General features: G+C 42.0%; 2 protein-coding genes and 1 pseudogene across 4 annotated transcripts in view; 1 reads left to right on the top strand and 2 right to left on the bottom strand.

The window, feature by feature from the left end:
• ETFDH (electron transfer flavoprotein dehydrogenase) overlaps positions 1-16,353 on the bottom strand; it is a 37,444-nt gene extending 21,091 nt beyond the window's left edge. Inside the window, exons 1-3 of one of the 3 annotated variants that reach the window (XM_007117463.2) lie at positions 16,130-16,353; positions 1,882-2,022; positions 1,108-1,337 (exon numbers count right to left, since the gene is read on the bottom strand). In XM_007117463.2, coding sequence (XP_007117525.1) covers positions 1,108-1,337; positions 1,882-2,022; positions 16,130-16,163 — 405 coding nt within the window. In that variant the 5' untranslated portion in view covers positions 16,164-16,353. Of the gene's footprint in view, positions 1-1,107; positions 1,338-1,881; positions 2,023-9,618; positions 9,720-15,811; positions 15,965-16,129 lie in introns of those variants that run through there. The other 2 variants (XM_007117466.4, XM_055085781.1) reach the window with 2 other exon arrangements.
• Positions 4,010-5,601, bottom strand: LOC102974721 (protein Hikeshi-like; annotated as a pseudogene).
• Positions 16,354-16,692: 339 nt separating the features above from the next.
• Positions 16,693-20,027, top strand: C7H4orf46 (chromosome 7 C4orf46 homolog). Its single transcript, XM_024126639.3, has 2 exons — positions 16,693-16,949; positions 18,311-20,027. The coding sequence occupies exons 1-2, from the start codon at positions 16,770-16,772 to the stop codon at positions 18,464-18,466; spliced, it is 336 nt and encodes a 111-aa protein (XP_023982407.1). The 5' UTR covers positions 16,693-16,769; the 3' UTR covers positions 18,467-20,027.
• Positions 20,028-20,657: the final 630 nt, after the last annotated feature.

Raw genomic sequence — 20,657 nt, 5'->3', positions numbered from 1 at the left:
GCACAAACCCGTGTGCCCTGCATCGGCAGGCGGATTCTCAACCACTGCGCCACCAGGGAAGCCCTAAGCCAATTTGATCTTTAAATTTATTCAGGTGAATTTTGTTTTTTAACAATCTTTACAGAGTATGTTCACAGATACTAAATATTCTAACACTGAATACCTTGAACAGGTGTAATAAAACCCATCTTACAGGGCTTCCCCGGTGGCACAGTGGGTAAGAATCTGCCTGCCAATGCAGGGGACACGGGTTTGAGCCCTGGTCTGGAAGATCCCACATGCCGCGGAGCAACTAAGCCCATGCGCCACAACTACTGAGCCTGTGCTCTACAGCCCGTGAGCCACAACTACTGAGCCTGCGTGCCACAACTACTGAAGCCCGTGCGCCTAGAACCCATGCTCTGCAACAAGAGAAGCCACCACAGTAAGAAGCCTGTGCACTGCAACGAAGAGCAGCCACTGCTCACCGCAACTAGAAAGCCGACACGCAGCAACGAAGACCCAACGCAGCCAAAAATAAAACAACAACAAAAACCCCATCTTACAGAAGAAAAAAACGGAGATGCATAGAGTACAATATTTTAACCAAGGTCATACAAATGATGACTGCAGTAAAACTAGCACTTGATTCTCTGTATCATACCAGTGACTTTTCTGCTTACGTTAGAAGGGGTCTTATTAATGTATTTCCTTAGAAAATTAGATTAAATTATCCTCCTTGGCTTTAGATACTGCAATGTCCCAGGAAAGTTATAGAACACTTTATTAAGAACAATGATATAAACACCTATGGAACAAGTTAGGAAAGAAATACCCTCAAAATCAAAAAGCTATATTTATTCAAAGATCTTCTCAAGATAATACCTTCTCATAAATCCAGTACACAGATGCTATGTGCAGAACGCATTAAATAAAAATGAGTTAATAGCTTAAAATTTTAACTATATTTGATATGATGCAAATTTTTTGGCCCTTTTAAAATTAAAAACCTATCTACAAGTATCCTCTAAGAGACAGAACTGGGTGAAAAGGTTTTCCACATTCCTTTCATTTGGAAATAGAGATGCAATAAAGATGAGACTGGGTATAAAAAACTACTTTTCATACTCCCTTCTCCTTCCAGTCTGGGAACAGCTCTTGGAAAGCGCGTGGGTCCAGGCAAGCCCCAGAGAGTGTGTGCGCGCCTATCTGAGCAGCTTTCTCCACCAGACACACGCGGATGTCCTTCTCGTGCTGGGCCGCCAGCTGCTTGAGCCGAGCGGCTGCTGAGAGCCCCGCAGGGCCGGCACCCACGATTACCACGTCTGCCTCATCTGCAAACCGCTCCATGTTCACCCCTGGAAGGGAGAGGGTTGAAACATACGTAACATCTGTAACTCCATTTCTGCTTTGCAAAGAAGTTCATTTGTACCTTTTTTTTAGATTCCACTCACTTTGCTGTAAGGCAGAAAGTAACACAACCCTGTAAACCAGCTATACTCCAAAAAAACCCACATATCAATTCTGGGATGACTATTACCTGATAAAATTACAGGCTGGGTTACAAGTACCCACTATCCTTTAGAGCATTATTTATAGAAATAACCCCTCTGCTTCCCATGGGAATTATACTAAGTCCATTACTGTCTTAGTTTATTGTTCTCTTAGGTTCTGTTCGAGGACGTATTTTAGCTTCCATAAACCAACTTTTATTACTGAGATTTATTATTATAAGTTTGCAAGCATTTGCTTATCTAAATATTAATATGTAACAGATTTTGTAAAGTTTTAAAATATTATTAGATGGTTTTACACTATCATGAAAAATATAGTATTTACCTCCACAAAATGATACAAACTGTCTAGAAAAGTCTCAACAATTTTCCAGAAACGATTACTTACCTTCCCATCGCTTGTCCTTATCCCGGGGATGAACAGTATAGTGCGTAGTGATCCGAGGTACAGCAGAAGTCGAAGACCATCTTGTAGCACACAGAGGTAGATAATTTTTCTTAATTTGTAAGGCATGAAAGCACTGGTATGCTGCACAAAAATCATGAACAGCATTATTTTTCTAATTAGTTTTTCTCAGGAGTAGATTGAAAAAATTTTTTTAAGCAAAAAAAAAAAAAAAAATCTACGATTGGGGATCAGATCTGGCTTCTGTTTGGCTTTCTGTGAATTACCATGAACCCTTAACCAGATCACTTAACTGCTTTAGACTTCAGTTTCCTCATTCAAACAAATAAAGGGCTACCAGGTGATCACTAAGGGACCATCTTTCTTTTGTTTTGGGCTGCGCCACGCAGCTTGCGGCATCTTAGTTCCCCAACCAGGGACTGAACCCCGGGTCACGGCAGTGAAGGCGCTGAACCCTCACCACTGGACTGCCAGGGACCTCCGCCACTGAGGAACCACCTCGATCTGAAATTGTACGAGTCCACGTGATGCCTTCTCTTTGGAAACGTGTATCTTCTGGACACGTCAACACTGCAGACTGTCAGTGTATGGCTGCATCTACGCTGCAGAGCCCTTAGCTGTGAATTGTCTCTTTCCTAGGTGAACAATTCAGCTGGCTTTTCCTCAGAAAGCAGTGTTTTCAAATTACATTTTAAAAGTATCTTATAAACTAATTTATTCAATTTACCTCATGTCAAGATTCATCTATAAATAGGATGACCATATAATTTAGCACCTAAACTGGATACTCTGAAAGTAATAAGGGGCAGTACTAATGGTTATGCCGGGACAAGGTGGCAAACTGCGTTTTATGGTCAGCTTCCTTTTAAATTAAGTGGACCCTGCCATATAGCAGCATCTTCTGAGAGCCTCAAAAACGTATCTATTCTCTGAGTTAGCAAATAGGATTTTATGGAAATAAACAGAAGTGTGCAAAGATTTATCTGCAAGAATGTTCATTAAACCTCTGTCGTCCTTAAACCCTCACCTCTATCTCCTCCCTCCCTTACCTGAAACCAAGCACATCAAACCTCACAGAAAGACAGAAGCAATTAAGTGGGAACTGTCTCAATTCCTGGCAAGAACCTCTAATGTAATCTGTATTGTGTCCGTCCTTTGTTCATTCTCTCAGGTTATCATAAAGAGATGTCTTTTCTCCTCACTTAAGAGTAATCCTTCCACCTGGATGATGAGGCTAACCCTCCCCATCTTCTTAGAGACATTCCTATGTCAAAGACCCCCCTAACTCCTGTATCTTCAATTTCTCACTGCCTTCTCTGGTACTCCTCCATGGGAATCCTTCCCTTAATAAAAGAAGGGCAGAGAATGCTCCCTTGGGAATAGCCCTGAAAGATATAAAAACTTATATTTGTAGCTTAAATAATTAAAAGTCTGTTATGGGAGAAGGGATGGAATAATCAAAGGAACAGAATAAAGAGTTTAGAAATAGACGGAATACACTTAAGGATCTGTCATATGATAAAGACACCATTTCAAACAAGGAAGAAGAGACAGCTCCTTATTAAATGGTCAGAGACAGGCAGAAAATTTGGAAAAAAGTATACCTCTTTCCTTTTATGAAAATGAATTCCATTTGATCAATGATTTTAACAGGAAAAGTCAAAGTATAAAAGTTTATGGTGACGACTTCCCTGGTGGCGCAGTGGTTAAGAATCCGCCTGCCAATGCAGGGGACACGGGTTCGAGCCCTGGTCCGGGAAGATCCCACATGCCGTGGAGCAACTAAGCCCGTGCGCCACAACTACTGAGCCTGTGCTCTAGAGCCCGCGAGCCACAACTACTGAGCCCGTGCGCCTACAGCCCGTGCTCCGCAACAAGAGAAGCCACCACATGAGAAGCCCACGCACCACACGAAGAGTAGCCCCTGCTCACCACAACTAGAGAAAGCCCGTGCACAGCAACGAAGACCCAACGCAGCCAAAAATAAATAAATAAATAAATTTAAAAAAAGATTATGGTGATAGATCCACAAATTATTTGATTCTCTGCTTTTGAGTGTGGGCTGAACTTAGGGATTAGTTTCCAACAAGTAGAGTGAGGCAGGGAAAGATACTAGCTTTACAGTGGAGAAATATGACAGACACTTCACCCAAGCGATCAAGTTTACCATTACCAGCAATAAGACATACTGGCATCACATGATGTGATGTGATGAGAAGGGCTCCTCACCTCTGTGCTATGCCGCCCCCAAATCCACAACCTTAGTCTAATCGAGAGAAAGCACCAGACAGACTCGGATCGAGGGACCTCCTACAAAATGCCTGAGGAGTCCACACTGCAAGTGCCAGGTCATGAGAGACAAGAAAAGACAGCGGAATTACCACACTGAAGTAGACTTGATATGAGAAGACGTGACAGCTGAAGCAATGTGGGGTCCTGGACAGAAAAGGATCTGAATAAAGTCTGTACAGGAACTCCTCGTGCTATCCCCCACCAAAAAAAGGGTGTAAATATTTGTGAGCTTGGATTAGGCAATGGTTTCTTAGCTATGACACCAAAAGCACAAGCAACAAAAGAGAAAACAGATACACTGTCCTTCATAAAAATGATAACTTTTTGTTTTTAAAAGATACCAACAAGAAAGGGAAAACATAAGCCATGGAAGGGGAGAAAGTATCTGCACGTCATATATCTGATAAGGGACTTGTATCTGGCATATATAAAGAACTCATTTCTAATAATAAAAAGACAAACAACCCAATTAAAAACACACAAAGAATCTGAATGGATGTTTCTCCAAAGGAGATAAACAAATGTCCAATAAGCACATGAAAAGATGCTCAATATCATTAACCATCAGAGAAATACAAATCAAAACCACAACACGATACCACTTTATATCCACTAAGACGGCTATAATCAGTAAGACATAACAAGTGCTGGTGAGGATGTGGAGAAATTGGAACCCTCGTACACTGCTGGTGGGGGAGTAAAATGGTGCAGCCACTTGGGAAAACAGTCTGGCAGTTCCTCAGAATGTTAAACATACAGTTTCCATATAACTCAGTCATAGGTATATACTTTTTTTTTCCATTAAAAATTATTTTATTCAAATTATGTTTTCCAAAAGACAGGGTTCTGTGCTAGGCATCTTTGAAAGTTTTCATACCATTTCAAAACCACATTTGTCGGAATGAACATTTCAGATGGACTTGGTGTCATCTGGGCCTGAGAGACATCAAATGAAGCAAAACTGTAGAAGCTGTCCAACATCTTTTGTGTGAACTGAGTAAATGAGTCAACCGAAGATACAGCAGCATTACCTACAGGAGCCTGCTGAGCCAGACCGTCCTATAATTCCACAGAACCTCCAATCTGAGCAAGACGGAATTCGGACAATAGTCATGTCTCCAAAGGGTGCTGGCTTCCCTCTCCAGATTTAAGACCTGAAATTCTGAAGAGGGCACTTGGTTTCCCATTCGTGACAAATCCCAGGAGGTGCCATACTGGCACTCCATTTGAATCAGGACAGGAAAAGTAGACAGATCCTTCCATTCCCTCAGGAAATGGGACTGTTCCCAGCATAAAAACCACAGCACGGTTGATATTTTCATCATCAGGCAAGTCAAAAACAAATTTATCCTCTGCCACTTGCTGTGCAGCTGTCTGCACCAGCCTCCCCGTCACCAAGCGGCCAAACATGATGGCGGCTCCACTCAGCCAGCAGAGACCCGAAGTCCTGGCGCTACTGCCCTAGTCGAGCCCAAGAACCTTCCAGAACATGGCGGCAGGTGCCTACCCCTCTGCTACACAGCAATGAGGCCAGCGGCAGGAACGCCTCCTGCCCCCATGACCTCTGACCTCTCCTTCCTCAGGTATATACTTACGATAAAAGAGAACGTATGTCTGCACAAATACTTGTACATGAATGTTCATAGGTACGTTATTCACAGCAGCCCCACAGTGGAAATGACCTGAATGTCCATTAGTGGATGGACAGTTGTTGCCTAGGGCTGGAAGGGCTGGGGAGTGATTGTTAATGGGTATGAGGTTTCTTTCTGGAATGATGGCAACGTTCTAAGACACACTGTGGTGACAGTTGCTCAACTCTCTGAATATACTAAACACCACTGAGTCTTATCCTTCAGATGACGTGATTGTATGGTGTGTGACTTGTATCTCAATAAAACTGTTGCTTAAAAAAGAACATTTACAGTCACACACAAAAAAGATTATGGGGAAAACAATTGTAATTTTTTTAAAGAATCTTTGATTTGGAAAGGTTTTTCTAAGTGTGGCAAAAAAATCTCAAAAATCATAAGATCACTTAACTAAAAATTTAAAACATCTATATGACCAAAAAATGATATAAACATAACTGTCTTATTTGTCTGTTTCCCAGCAGACAGAATACTCCTAAAGTACTTCTTTCTCTTTTTGTATGCTAGATCCCAGTGTTAGCCTATATATAGGTACAAATATTTATTGATTATCAGTCCTTTTATATTTCCTTTTATTAGAGTACTTATTTATAATGGACTCATGATATTATTAAACAGGTTAGTGCTTTTTTTAAGTGTAATTCTCTGTGAAAAGGCAGGCTAGAATCATAAATCAAAAGCATTAAAAGGCCAACATGAGGGAATGAACAGCTAAGCTGTAGGCTGGAAGAAAATATCTGCAGAACACAAAGCTGATATAGGGCTGACATACAAAATATACAAAGAACTCATACAACTCAACAAGAAAACAAACAACTCAATTAAAAGACAGGCTGAAGATTTGAACAGACACCTCACCAAAGAAGATATTCAGATGGAAAATAAGCATAGGAAAAGATGCTGAACATCTTGTGTCATTTGGGAATTGCAAATTAAAACGAGATACCACTACCCACCTATTAGAATGGCCAAAACCCAGAACATGGACAACACCAAATGCTAAGAGCATGTGGAATAGCAGGAACGCTCATTCACTGCTGGTGGGAACGTAAAATGGTACAGACACTTTGGAAGACAGTTTGGCAGTTTCTAACAAAGCTAAACATACCCTTAACATAGGATCCAGCAATTGCAATTGCCAAAATGAGTTGAAAATTAACATCCACACAAAAAACCACAGTCAAGCAAGATGAACTCTAGAGACCTCCTGAATGACACTTTACCTGTAGTCAACAATAATGCATTGTACATTTAAAATTTTGTCAACAGTGTATATCTCATGCTGTGTTCTTATCACAGTAAAATAAAACAAAACATCCAGATTTAAAAAAAATTTTCACATGAACGTTTATAACAGCTTTATTCATAATGATCAAAACTTGGGAGATGTCCTTCAATAGGTGAATGGATAAACAGACTGTGGTACATCCATACAATGCAATATTATTCAGGGCTAAAAAATGAAAAGACACGGAAGAAATGGAAATGCATATTGAAAAGGCTGCATCCTGTATGATTCCAACTCTAGGACATTCTAGAAAAGGCACAGCTATGGAGACAGTGAGAGATCAGTGGGTATCAGGGGTTCAGGAAGAGGGAGGAAGGGCAGCGTGGCTCTTCTGTATGACAATGTAATTAATGGCGGATACGCATCATTACACATTTGTCAAAACCCACAGACTGTCCAACACACAGAGTGAACCCTAATGTAAACTATGAACTTTAATAATAACGTCTCCCCAACTGCGATGAAGGTACCACACCAGTGCAAGATGTTAATGGGGAAAGGGAGAAAGTTATATGGAAACTCTGTGTACTTTCCACTCAATTTTTCTTTCAACCTAAAGCTGCTAAATAAAATAAAGTTTATTAATTGAAAACAAAACAAAAAGACAACGAAGAAAAAGGGAGCAGTTAAGTGAACAGGCTCTGGAGTCTGTCTACTTTGTGTTTGAATTCAGTAAGTTATGAACTCTCCCCACTCCACCAGCTCTAAAGTTTACGGTCAGTCTCTGCCTTGGAAATACTACGGTGGTGTAGGATCTAGAACGTCTTACACAAAGCAAGTCGCTAATACACAGTTGTTAATGGGACAGGTACCTTCCTAATTACAATTTTAACTATCATCCAGGTATCTGCAAATCTCTGGTGTTAATTTCCTAAAACAAATTCCTGGGTTATAGAGCAATCTTATCAACAGAATGAAGCATCTATCTGCATACGAACAAATTTCTAAATATGGAACAACAAGTAAACAGTAAAGATCAACAAAGGCTTTTGTATGGATTTGGCATATATAATAAAATTGGCATTGTCACGGACATACGGAGCACGTAGGAATTTTCCGTCTTAATACCACATTGTCCTCTTCATGACTCTGTGAGATGCGTGGGGCGCCACGATCCCCATTCACAGCAGAGAAAGTCAGATGACCCCGGCCAATTCCTCCAACACCAGTCAACTCTGAGGCTACAACTGGACTTGTAATGATCTCTCAAGTAATGGAACCTGAAAACAAGTTTTTTCTTTCTTTTCTGATTAAAAGGAGAGACGTCAGCCTGGCATAGGCTAATTATTTTTATTCTTTAGCACCCCACTGCATAACTGATATATTTTTATGTTTCATCCTTTCTAATAAAATGACTTTTTAAAAAATAAAAACCTAGCATCAATCAATAATTAAAGATTATGATGAATGCAGGAGGGGAAGAGATTTGAAGCGACTGAACCCTAAAGCCTCTTAAACACTAAAAATCTGTTTTTGACAGTCACTCCAAAAAAAGTGTCAAGGTAACTAATTTTCTCTACTGGAAAATAGCATAATAAAAACGATAATATTGGGAATAATTTTTTAAAACCTAGTTATCCCTTCACCTATCCTAAATCTTGAAAAAATGATAAAGATATTATAGGAGAGTCCAGTTCCAGTGTTCAAATATAGTATTATCATCATTCAAAAGAATATTTAATTATAAAAAACAAATTTGTTTTATGATGCATTGTAGTTTACTGTATAGAAGCTATTATTTGCTTCTGAAAACTGATGATTTGGTATCAGACAAAACTGTAATTCCATTATTTATACAGCTAATGATTTTCTTGAAAATACTTGGAACTGGGTAGTCTGATCTGCTCCAGGGGGGTTAAAAAAAAAAGTCACAACCTTTACCCCTTTTCTGAAAAAAATCTGATACTTCATTTTAGAGATTTGAACACTTAGACACACTGACTGAATTGTGGTAGAGAAGTGAGGTCAAAAAGTCCAGTGAACTCAGAACATCACCATACAAAATCACAGACGGCAATTCTATGTCCATCTCTTTGATGCCAGTAGTGCTAACACCAGGCTGTGAAATGGCAATGATTTAAATACCCAATGAAAATAGAAATGGTAATTTGGGTGGAATTTGGATAGCACTTGACCCAAGAATGATTTCAACTAAATTAAGAGTAGGGCAGATAGCGTCCGATTACTTTGATATTCCAAAAAACATAAAGCAAACTGTGGACAGAGAATGTCGCCTGGGATCTCAGTAAACGAAGGATGTCGAGGCCATGAAGCGCTCAGCCACTGCAGCTGCCCCCAGGAGCGCACCCTGAGGCGATTCAGGATGGAGAGAAGCAGGACACTGGCTCTAGAGGGTATAGGTGCGAATCAAAGGAATGAGTTCAACGAGCCCAGACTCCTGCATCTTCCCATACAGAAAAGCACTAAATTCATCAACTTGAGATTTTTAGTTTTCTCTAATTAGCAGTAATCTTTTGATGTTCCAACTACCTGGTTTGTTTTTGTTTTTGTTTTTTGTTATTGTTGCAAAAACTCCTCCAGATCCTGGCTCTTTCCTTATGTCTCTGGAGCAGTCCCTCAGAGCTGTCTCAGAGGTTGTCTCCCGGGCTGTAGTCCTCAGAATGTCTGTTGAATAAAACATAATTCTCAACTTTTACATTGTGCTCTTTTATCCCCCAGTTGACAGTTTGGCGACCACTAAGGGACCTAGAGCTGACTTCTTCACCTGAACTCTCTGAGGAACGGGAGCCTTGGTACCAGCAGAGGCCTCTTCTGTCCACCCACCTCCTGAGAGACTCCAGACAAATCTGGGTGAGTCTCCCCTGGGTTCTCAGAGCTCCAGATTATTGGCTGACGATCCAGAGTTTTATGTGGTGGTGTATAACAGGCACCTGGCTCCCAAGCTGAAAGATACTGGGGGTGGGGGGCCTGGCTGAAAGACACGGGGGGCTCTGGACTGGGTGATGAGGTGAGAGGCTGGCCTAATGTATTTGCCTCCAACTAAGACTTCAGCCAGGTTTATGTACATACAAACCTTATACTTACAAGTACTTACTTAATTGGGAATTAAAGGAAATCTCGCCTCGAAAATGACAAAGATGGGGCTTTTTTATTGTGCAGTTAAGTTAGAGAAAATCGGCTCGATAAAACACCTTTTCAGAATTCTGACCTTAAAGTAACAAAAGTCCTTCTCGGGGTAACTTGCATTTCCCTTCCTGTGTCTTTGAGATGTAAAAGTTCTACCTGATCTTTGGTGGTGTGTGTGTTTTTAAACTTGATCTCTGCCATCCGGGAGGTAACATACCGTGTACAGCTGTCAGCCAATGGAACAGACTGGGATTCCGAGCAGTCTTCTGTCTGTGCCAACTCTCAGGGACTTTTTTTTGCCATCTTAACCTTCATCGTGTCAGCCTGTTCAATGAAGGCCTTTACTTTCTTAGACTATTTTTGGGAGTAAACCTTTTGGATCTTGTTTAGGCGGCACCCTCCACGCTCTCTTATTGGGAAGCCTCTTGCATTTTATTGGTTTGAGTCACTATTAAGATATACCTCATTAAGGGCCAGATGATGGATCCTGTAAATTGGAGATACTTCTAAACTGGTAAAATTTTAGAGCGCTCTCATAGTGAGCAGCTGTTTTATTGGTACCCATGAAAAAAACAAATTAGAAGGTGGAAAAAGACATATATAATGATTAACCTAAGAAATCCTTTAAAACAAACAAAGAAAAAAACAGTTCGGGAAGACTTATTTGTGGTCTCTGCTTCCCCTCAATGGGTCTTACAGATGCTAATAAAAGCATTAGGCTAATTAATGTTAACTAGTTTAACATGGAAGTTAAAAAAAAACTGAAGGGAAAAGTCTAGAGACTTCTTCCTGACAAGGTGGAAATTTTAGAGACTGGTACCCCCCAAATAAAGAAATCTACAGATGGTTATTAATAAATGGGATAAATTAAATGGATGTTAGTGGGATTAAAACAAAAGGTTTTGATGCAACACTACCTAAGGATGATGGGCCAAAGGGACCCCCTATCGGTTCCCAACATTAAAGGGCCCCAAACAAGTCCACTCTACCCAGTTTAAAAACATATATATTTACAAGGCTGGAAGAAAATTACATTTAGATACCTGACCAACAGTTACTTGGGGCAACAGGACAACTAATCAAGTGAAAAGACTGACAAAAGGGCCTGAGGCCCTTGGTTCAACCCCTCACGAGGGACCCCAGAGCCTTTTAAACAAAATAGATAAAATGGTCGGGGAATGAAAGAAAGCTTCTAGGACTCCTTGTATGACCAAAGCTTGTTGATTGGGTCCTAATGGGAACCAAAGTTAAAGGTATAAAAGTTGACAGAATTGAGATGAAAGTTTATAAAAATTGGTATATTTAAATAGGCTTTATATAAGATGTTTACATCTCTTTGGCTGAATTATATTGTGGGATAGACATGTTTCACTGGGCTTCCTCTACTTGGTATTATAAGACAGGGCATATGAATCTGGCCCTAATGAAATATTAAACATATGAAAGGAAACCAATAGGGTTACCTGAGCCCATACAATATAAAGTAAAAACTGGGAACTAATATTCAGGGGTCAATAAAAATAATAATAGACATTTTGCTCTGGGTCTACCCTGTGCACTCAAAAAGAGGGCCGTTGTTAATACCTTATGCAAGCTTTTGAAGTCATGATAAATTAAATCCTAAAGCTCTAGAACATGGAACTCTTGATTTTCAGTTTAGTTGGAAATCTTCTGATACAAAAGCAAATAAAGTAAGTATAGTTGGGCAAATCAATCTTTTAATATCATTTAGGTGGCAGATCAGTTCTTTGGAGAATTAGGAGCAGATGTATCTTTCAAATCTCTACAAATCAGAAATGTAAATACAGCCCACAAAGACCTGAGACTGAGCCTAATTAGCTCAAACAGGTAAAACCTGAAACCAAGGGGAAGAAAAGGGGGAAAAAGGCCTTTTACAACTCAAACTGTTGGAAAGGTTTCCTCACCCAAAATCTAATTCATAGCCTCCTTAAAGGTTTATTAAGGACAAATACAAATCTTAAGTCTTTTCCACAAATAGTGAAGCCTTGGTCATCGGAGCAAACAAATTTAACTTATTCCAACTGTTACTTATAAATCAGTGAGTTTATATGGTAATACCTGATTCATAACTAAGCTTTTAGAGTGAAACTACATGATCTCTAGTTTTGTCTGTTTCTATGTCTGGGTGTACATTACATATGAGATGTCTCAAACTCTGGAAAATATTATCAAAATTAAACTTATAAAAGAGCTCTATTTAATTGACTTAAAATAAGCACTTACAAACTTAATATTTCTAAATGTAAAATAAACTGGCTGGAGTGAATTTTGGGTTCACATGATCTAGGAAATATTCAATATTAAATTGATATCTGATATTAAAGCTATCTTAAGCTTGTTGGTTTAGTCAGTACAGACGTGTCTTACTTTTATTGTACCTAGGTTTACTGAAGGTCATAAGTTCACGTTATTTGTAACAGAGTTTGTCAACAAGAAAAAAAATTAAATAGTATGATTTTCGTAAGTTACAAAATAAAGGTAAATGAGATAAGAGTTTTCAGGTGAACTCTTCAGGAATAATTATGTTTTGGGTATGTCTATCTTAAAATAGTTTCTTCAGATTTTTGGTAATTTGAGTTTTGACAAGTTAAATGATGGGAATTTATTGAATAACCAGGTTATTTCAAATAAGATAAAATACTGGAACGTTAATTGCTAAACAGGTCTAAATCTACCTACTTTTGTCTCCTTACAATAGGGAAACTGAAGATGTTTGGGTTTATTGCACACGTCTCGTACCACACTGAGGAAAGAAATTATGCTATGAGAAGATGTATGTTTCTAAAGGTTATAGAATATTCTAATCAGGAAATGCTGTTTGTGAACAAACAGTTCACAATCACTTGCTCCTTTTCAGTTTTTGCTAAAGATTAAGGTTTTTAAGGGTTAAAACTGTAATATGTAATCAAAGCTACTAAAAATATTAAGGGAAACATTTCAGTGTGCTAGGAAGTATGTTCTCAGCAAAAGAAGATATGAAGAATAGAAATGAATTTGGTGGAAGAAGAAGGGTGATTTTGTCCTAGAGACAGTTACTTCTGGATAAAAAAATTAAGGAACAAACTAATATGAACACAGAAAGTTGTGGAAGGTTTGCAGAAAGGGAGCCCTGAAAAGGAGTTCTAGACATGGTCAGGCTGGGATTAGATTAAATTTAATTAGATAAATGGATTTTGTTATTAAAAGTAGGCTGGTGTAGGACTGGACTTGGTTCCTCTCTCTGTTAAGAGAACAAAGTTTTCACTGCTTTCGATAAGAGATTGAGTTTCTGTGCCTCTAAGTGATCTGTTTTTGCTTTTGAAGTATTTTGTCACTTTTGTTAAGTGAATAAGTGTTGTTTCACATTGACCTATGATCCTATTTGACCAAGTGTTTTGAAACCTTTTTGATACTTTTGACAAACTTCCCAAACAGAAAATTCTAACTAAAGTTCTTCTGACCCCCAGCTAACTCTGAGATGCTTCAAAGGAATCCTGAGATATTTCGAAGAGAGATATTAAACTAAGTTTATTTATGTTAACTTACATGGGAAACACTGTCAAATAAGTGGTGATAATACCTTCTAAGGTTAGATGTCATTCATATAGATATTCCAAAATTTGTAAAGAATTCCTAAAAGTCTGATATGTCCTGGTATAATGCTATCAGTCACAATTCTACTTATTATCTTAAAATGTTGTTTGTCACAGAAATATCCGTTTCTTGTCAATTGCATTGTAATCAGATCTTTAACCATGCCATGTTAAAGTCTTTTGTCGTTTCTAGACAATCATTGTTTTACTCTGATGCTTTTATATAATGAAGATCTTCAAGAAGATTTACAAAAAGCACTATTTGACAAATACAAGTTTCTGACAACTTTTAGATCATACCACTGAGCTGGAAAACCTTTCCTCTTACACTTACCCACAAGTTGATTAAGTATACCTTTGTAAACGAAGATGAAACATTTCTTTTTCTCTCTACCTGATCCCTCCAGAATTTGGCTTCTCCAGCTGGCTCCCCTGGGGACTTGATGGCTTATTTCGACCAGATTACAACCAGTTATACTAATCATTGTTTTAATTTGCTCTTTTGTTAGTTTCAAATTACTTATGACTTGTCCCTCTCTCTGCTGCACTATGACCTTATTAACGTTATTAGCTGTATTACTTACATCCTGTCTATTTTATAAGATTGCTTTCTCTTGCATTACCCAATGTGTAACCAGGCCTCCAACAAAATCAATGATGTCTTAAGACAGTTGATCACATACACAACTCTAGATTAATTGTAACAGTGCAACTTTAGATATGGGAAGAAGTAACAAGGGAAAACAGCTCCTGGATCGTCATAAACTAGTAAGACAGGCGCTGCAGAGAATTTTAGATTACCAACAGGGCCCGAGCCCCAAAATAACAAATTGGGTGGCCTATCAACGGAATCTTTGCCTGATCTGGGAATGAGCCCTCCTAGCGCCATGGGACAAAAACGGGTCATGAAATGACTCCCAAACATTGGTCAAATTTATGACCAGGAGGAGGCACTGCGGACAAGGAGTATCACCTGCCATCTCAGTAAGCAAAGGACGTTGGAGCCATCAAGCCCTCAGCCACTGCAGCTGCCCCCAGGAGCGCCCCCTGGGGGGATTCAGGATGGAGAGAAGCAGGACACTGGCCCCAGAGAGCCTAGGTGCGCATCAAAGGAATGAGTTCAACGAGCCCAGACTCCTGCATCTTCCCATAGCTGGCAAAATGCTGAATTCATTAACCTGAGATATCTGGTTTTCACTAATGAGCAGTAATCTCATGTTCCAACTACCTGGCTTTTTTTTTTTTTTGCTTTTGTTTGTTTGTTTTTACAAAAACTCCTCTGCATCTTGGCTTCTCCCTGACCTCTTCAGAACAGTCCCTCAGACCTCTATCTGAAGAGGCTGTCTCCTGGGCTTAAGTGCTCAGTGTGTCGGCGAATAAAACATAACTCGCAACCTTTAGGTTGTGCTTTTTTTTTTTTCAGCCAACAATACTTACCCGTTAGGTGTAGAAATACACGCACGAGGTATAGAAACTTTGAATGAAATCCTAACTATTTAATCCACGATGGCCGAATTTGACAAAATTCTACTTTCATGAAATTCGTTGACTTTGCAAAAGGTACACCTGTTTATTCTATAACCAGAAATTAACTTAAAGAAACTAAAGATAAAAACTAAGTCCGTTGTGGGAGAATTCAATATCCTGGAGTAAACTCTTTTTTTGACTTTTTAAACGTTCTTTTGTTTTTAAGTAAAACAAAACAAAACCCATCCCGCTGCACCATTCTACTTTTTTTTTCTTAAAGCGGGGGCGGGTAATGAGGTATTTTACCAAGTCATCCTGAAGGTTCTAGGGGCAACCATGACACGACAAGCCCTAGAGTTAATTTCAGGCAACGCAGAAAAATTCCTGGCCCCAGATCCACTCTGGTCACTTGGGCAGCATGTGAAAGTTAATGCTGGTGGCAGAACGGTTCAAGTTCTTAAGAAAGGAGTAGGACAGCTGCCAAGACGCCAGCCAGCCGAAGACCAAGGTGAAAAGCTGTGCAAATGTTAGTTTACCCATTTCCAACTCGGCAAGAGACAACGCCTGGGCTTCGGGAGGCAACAGACAACGCCTGGGCTTCGGGAGGGGGCTCGGCACCGGCGCAAGGGGAGATTCCGCGGCGGCGCCGTGCTGACAAGTTTCCTCCGTCCGTGACCTCTGGCCTAGTTAGTTGTCAACTCTGCAGCTGGACGAGCCGGAGAGGGAGCCGGGGAGAAACGCAGGGTCCGCCGGGCGCTGACTACGCGCCCTCTGTCTTGGTTCCACCCAACGACGCGGGCCCGGGCTGCCCCGCGACCTCGCTCCCCTCACCCGCGCGCGCAGACCCCGCTCACCCGGGCAGGCCAACCTGGCCAGCGGCACCTGCATGTTCACTGCAGCCGGGACGCTGGCGGACGCCGCGGGAGGAGCTCGGGCTCGGCTAACCCAGGCGCGGGACCTCTAGGCCGCGGGGGGCGCCATCGCCCGCCTGCACGCCCGGAGTCTCCGCCTCCCTCCTCAGCGACCGCCCCGCCTTCACTGGGCTCCCGCCTCCCTCTTGCTGTGCACAGACGCCGCGTGAGACGCGACGAAGGCAGCGCTTCCGGGTCACCGACCGAGGGGGCAAGGGAAGAGACTCCAAGTCCCGGCGCCTCCCGCGGCTGCAGGCGGCGCGGCCTCTCACCAGGGGGCGCGGAGGCCGCCGGAGCTCTTGGGGGCCGAGACCACCAATCCCCGGGTGCTTCGCGCGCGCAGTGCCAAGAAGGTGGGGCGGAGCGGCGCGCACGGCACCCTGGGAGGTGTTGTCTTCTGCTCCGGGAGCGCAGGCGCACTCACTGGCATCTGATTGGCTGTCCCGAGAAAGTGACAGGGCTTCGCGGCCCAGGGCAGAGAGCGGCGAGGAGGCGGGTCCGCTGGGCTTTAGGCGCGAGCGGTTGAAAGTCGGTTGGTATCGGTTCGGCCGCCGAGGTGCCGTCCCACCGCCCAGCCCGCTCCATGGCGGACCCGGAGGAGCTGCGGCTTTCCCCGCAGCCGCCGCCCTCCTCTGCCTCGTCTTCAGACGCGTCTTCAGCATCTTCCCCCGGCACCCCGGGGTATTGGGGCCGGCCGGTTCTGAACAGGAACAGCGGCTGGCCGGTGGACCCGCTGGAGGAAGTGGAGCTGCAGATCGGAGACGTGAGTGTGGCCGGCGGGTCCGGGCCGGTCCCGCCCGCGTTCAGGATCCGCGTCGGGAGTCCCGGGCACCCCTCCCGCGCCGCGCCCACGCCGGGGGTTCTTCGTGCCCGGCCGCCGGGGTCCTGGCCGGCGCTGTAACCCGAAACCGCGCAATTCGCATCGCCCGCCCCACCTCGTCTGCGGGGCTGAGGGCCAGGCCGTGATCCTCTGCCGGGACTTAAGGCGCCCCCGTCCCGGTTGGCCGCCTGCCCAGAGCCCGCCGACAAGGCGATTATCTGTCCGGGCAGACCCAGTCAGGACGGGTCCCTCCCCGCCCGGGGGTCCAGACGGCTTCCACTAACCGGGCAGAGACCCCCTCCCCGGGGTGTCTGCCGGGATGCCGGGTCTGGACGGCTTCTGTTGAACCTCCAATTTCCAGACCCCGCCTCCCTGAGGGGTCCCGGTTTCCGGATTTAAGGTCAAGTGTAGGGTGTGTCTGAACTGGGAGACCCTCCCGTGCAGATCGCAAACTGCGGAGTGAACTCCGTTAATGTCTCGTTGCTCAGTGGGTATCTGTTGTTCTAGAAGATGGCGAGAGTGCTGCTGCAGTTTGTCTCTGCTGAGCAGGCTGGGTCCAAGTGAGCGCGTAGAATGTAGTGCGGATGTGTAACTTGAGGGTCTGTTCTCTGGTCTGTACGTTTTCACGGTCTGCCGCGTTCACAGGTAAATACAGTGGTGCACGGCCCTTGGTACCCACGTATCAGTAAGAGCTGTGTCATAAGAAGACCTTCAGATACTTCTGGTACTCGGTGTCAACGGACCCAAGGCGTCTTGTTGAGCTAAATGAAACTAGTGTATTTTCAACGAAAAAAAATGCTGACTGCTCATGTCTCATCCGTCATGGATTATCTTTCTCGCAGACATACTTCCTCAAAGCTTACTTCATATAGAAGAACTTCTGGGACTTCCCGGGTGGTCCAGTGGTTAAGAATCCGCCTTGCAACGCAGCGGAGGCGGGCCCGAGCCCTGGTCGGGGGACTAAGATCCCGCGTGCCACCTGAGCATCTGAGCCGCGCGCTGTAGAGCCGGCGCCGGGCAGCTAGTGAGCCCGCGTGCCCCAAGGACGAGCCTGCCTGCTGCAACTAAGACCCGATGCAAGCAAAGAAGCAACTAAATTTTTTTTTTTTTTAAAAGAAAATTTCTTAGGTTCCACGAAAGAGCTGATGTTTTAGTTTGTAGATTTTTTTACTTTTAAAGAAAATAACTTGGGCGTTGGATTCGAGGTTCTAAGTTATTTTCAGGTTGGTTTATAAGATGCGGAGAGAATTAAAAAAGAAAAACTTCTATTGTTTGACTTTTTTTTTTTTTTTTTCAAATTTCAGGCAGCATTTTCATTAACCAAACTTCTTGAAGCTGCATCTGCAGTATCAGCTCAAGTGGAAGAGCTTGTCTTCAAATGTACAGAAAATGCACGTTTCCTTAAAACATGGCGGGACCTCTTGAAAGAAGGCTATGATTCCTTGAAACCTGACAACTGATTTGACTGTAATAATCCATACCACCTCGTTTATTATCCTATCCACACATGTACCGTGTGGATAGGATAATCACCAGCAGTTCTGTATACAGAAGATGAAATTTTTCTTGGTTTTCTTCATTTTGTGAAAACAATATCATGTTATTTTTGATGCTGGCCCGTTTATCTTTAAACACTTTCTGTTCTCTCAACTTTCAAAGACTCTTCTATGAAAGTTAATTAGTAGATAATATTAATAATGCCACAGTGCTACCAGTAGCAAACTAGGTGGACCATTATTCTCTTCAGTTTGCAAGAAGATAACAAAAATGGCAGAGTTTGAAGTCGAGCTTTATTATATGGACCAATGTTAGATTCATCTCCATTAGGCTAAGTTCCCTAGAACCAATGATTGTGTCTTATTACTTATATATTTCCAGCAGCTAGACGTCTGTTACACAACAATCACTAAATGTTTGATGAATAAGAGTTGACAACGTAATTAAAAGCTGTTTTTTCTTCCTGTTTTTAGCATGAAGATTACAATTGTTTCTCAAAAAGATATTTGAGTCAGAACCTCATTGACCTGAAGGAAAATGTTATCCCTTTTTTTTTTTTTTGCGGTACGCGGGCCTCTCACTGCTGTGGCCTCTCCCGTTGCGGAGCACAGGCTCCGGACACGCAGGCTCAGCGGCCACGGCTCACGGGCCCAGCCGCTCCGTGGCATGTGGGATCTTTCCGGACCGGGGCACGAACCCATGTCAGCTGCATCGGCAGGCGGACTCTCAACCACTGCGCCACCAGGGAAGCCCTAATTTTTTTTTTTTTAAACAGGATTTTGAACTTTAACTGGTGACAGCTTTTTAAAATATATGATAAATATTTTTCACCCTTCTATGATGCTTTCCAAAAAAGCTTTCACTGAAACCTGTCTTGAAAGAATGCCTATTTTTTTTTCTAAGGTTAACTGCTTTTATGGATATTTCTCATATTTGATGTTGTTCTATGTTTGATTGCTCTTTTTAAAGTGCCTTATCAAAATTGTGGCTCTGTATTATTACTTTTGGAGCTTGGCAAGTAATAATTCTAAATATAATAATTCTAAACAAGTTACTTTTAAAAAATGCATCACATTTAAATGGTGTGATTATTTTCCTGTTATTTGATCTTCATGACAGTGTTCTGTTTTACTCGTCCCGTATCGTCCGTGTGCTCCCTCCCTCTCTCTTTCTCTTTTTTGGTGGGTTTGTGTCGTATATGTCAGTGATTGAACCAACTAATTCCCTTGCTGTGCAACTTCTGGACGCCTCTGATACAGTATCTTACTTCTTTGTAGGTAAGGAGGTATGTACAGAACTATATTCCCAAGCCCCACAATGGGCCTGTGAAAGGCGACACATGGATGGGCAAAGGATAGTTTTGTTTAGCATATTAGGTCATGGTTCTTGATTAATTTTTTTAAGTTAAGGATAACACATATGGTGTGTTCCTATACCAAAGAGATGCTTATTTTTATATTAGAAAACTGTTTTTCTTATGTGTCATGAAAATTGCAATTTTTAAAATGTACAAAAATAAACTTTTGTTCAAACCCCAAAAAAAAAAAAAAAAAAAAAGGAAGTAGAACTACTTGTTGAACCCAGTAGCATGGGGAGGAGGAATGAGTTAGGAAACAAAAACTAAGATTGAATTAGCGAAGGCCAGAAGCAACAAAAGAAAGTTTGGAAGCTTCAGAAGGAGTGATTCAGGGGAATTTCAGTTGTGGGCCTCTCAGATTGCATAGATGTCGTTGGCTGACTGGAATGCACTTAAGCTTAAAGTGGATGGAAGGACCTTGAGAAACTAGACAGAAAGAATTTTGCTTCTCTAATAAAGAGAAGGCTTGGGAGAAAGAGCTTTGGCTTAGATTTTAGACAGAAGTTAAGTGCAACTAGAAAGAGGTACTATGTGCTTTCCTCCATATGGAACCCTTAATTGCCAAGTCACTTTCAAGTTCATGTAATTTGGTCCATAACTATGGTTAGATACATAGACTTTTCTTTCCTTGGTCGCTTTTTCAGTAAGGTGAAAGTTAAAGAGTGCAGCAGTGGTGGAGAGTGGAATGGATATTCCTTGTGCCTGTTTCTACCCACTGTTATTTATTAGGTTAAGAGCCTTAGGCCAGCAGTTTCTTAAAGATAAAAGTAGGCGTGAGTTTGGAGGAATATTGGATA

Source organism: Physeter macrocephalus, chromosome 7 (genome assembly GCF_002837175.3).
Source record: "Physeter macrocephalus isolate SW-GA chromosome 7, ASM283717v5, whole genome shotgun sequence".
NCBI classification, from domain to species: domain Eukaryota; kingdom Metazoa; phylum Chordata; class Mammalia; order Artiodactyla; family Physeteridae; genus Physeter; species Physeter macrocephalus.
The sequence above is the reverse complement of the archived record's forward strand: the minus strand, read 5'-3'. Positions and strand labels throughout refer to the sequence as shown.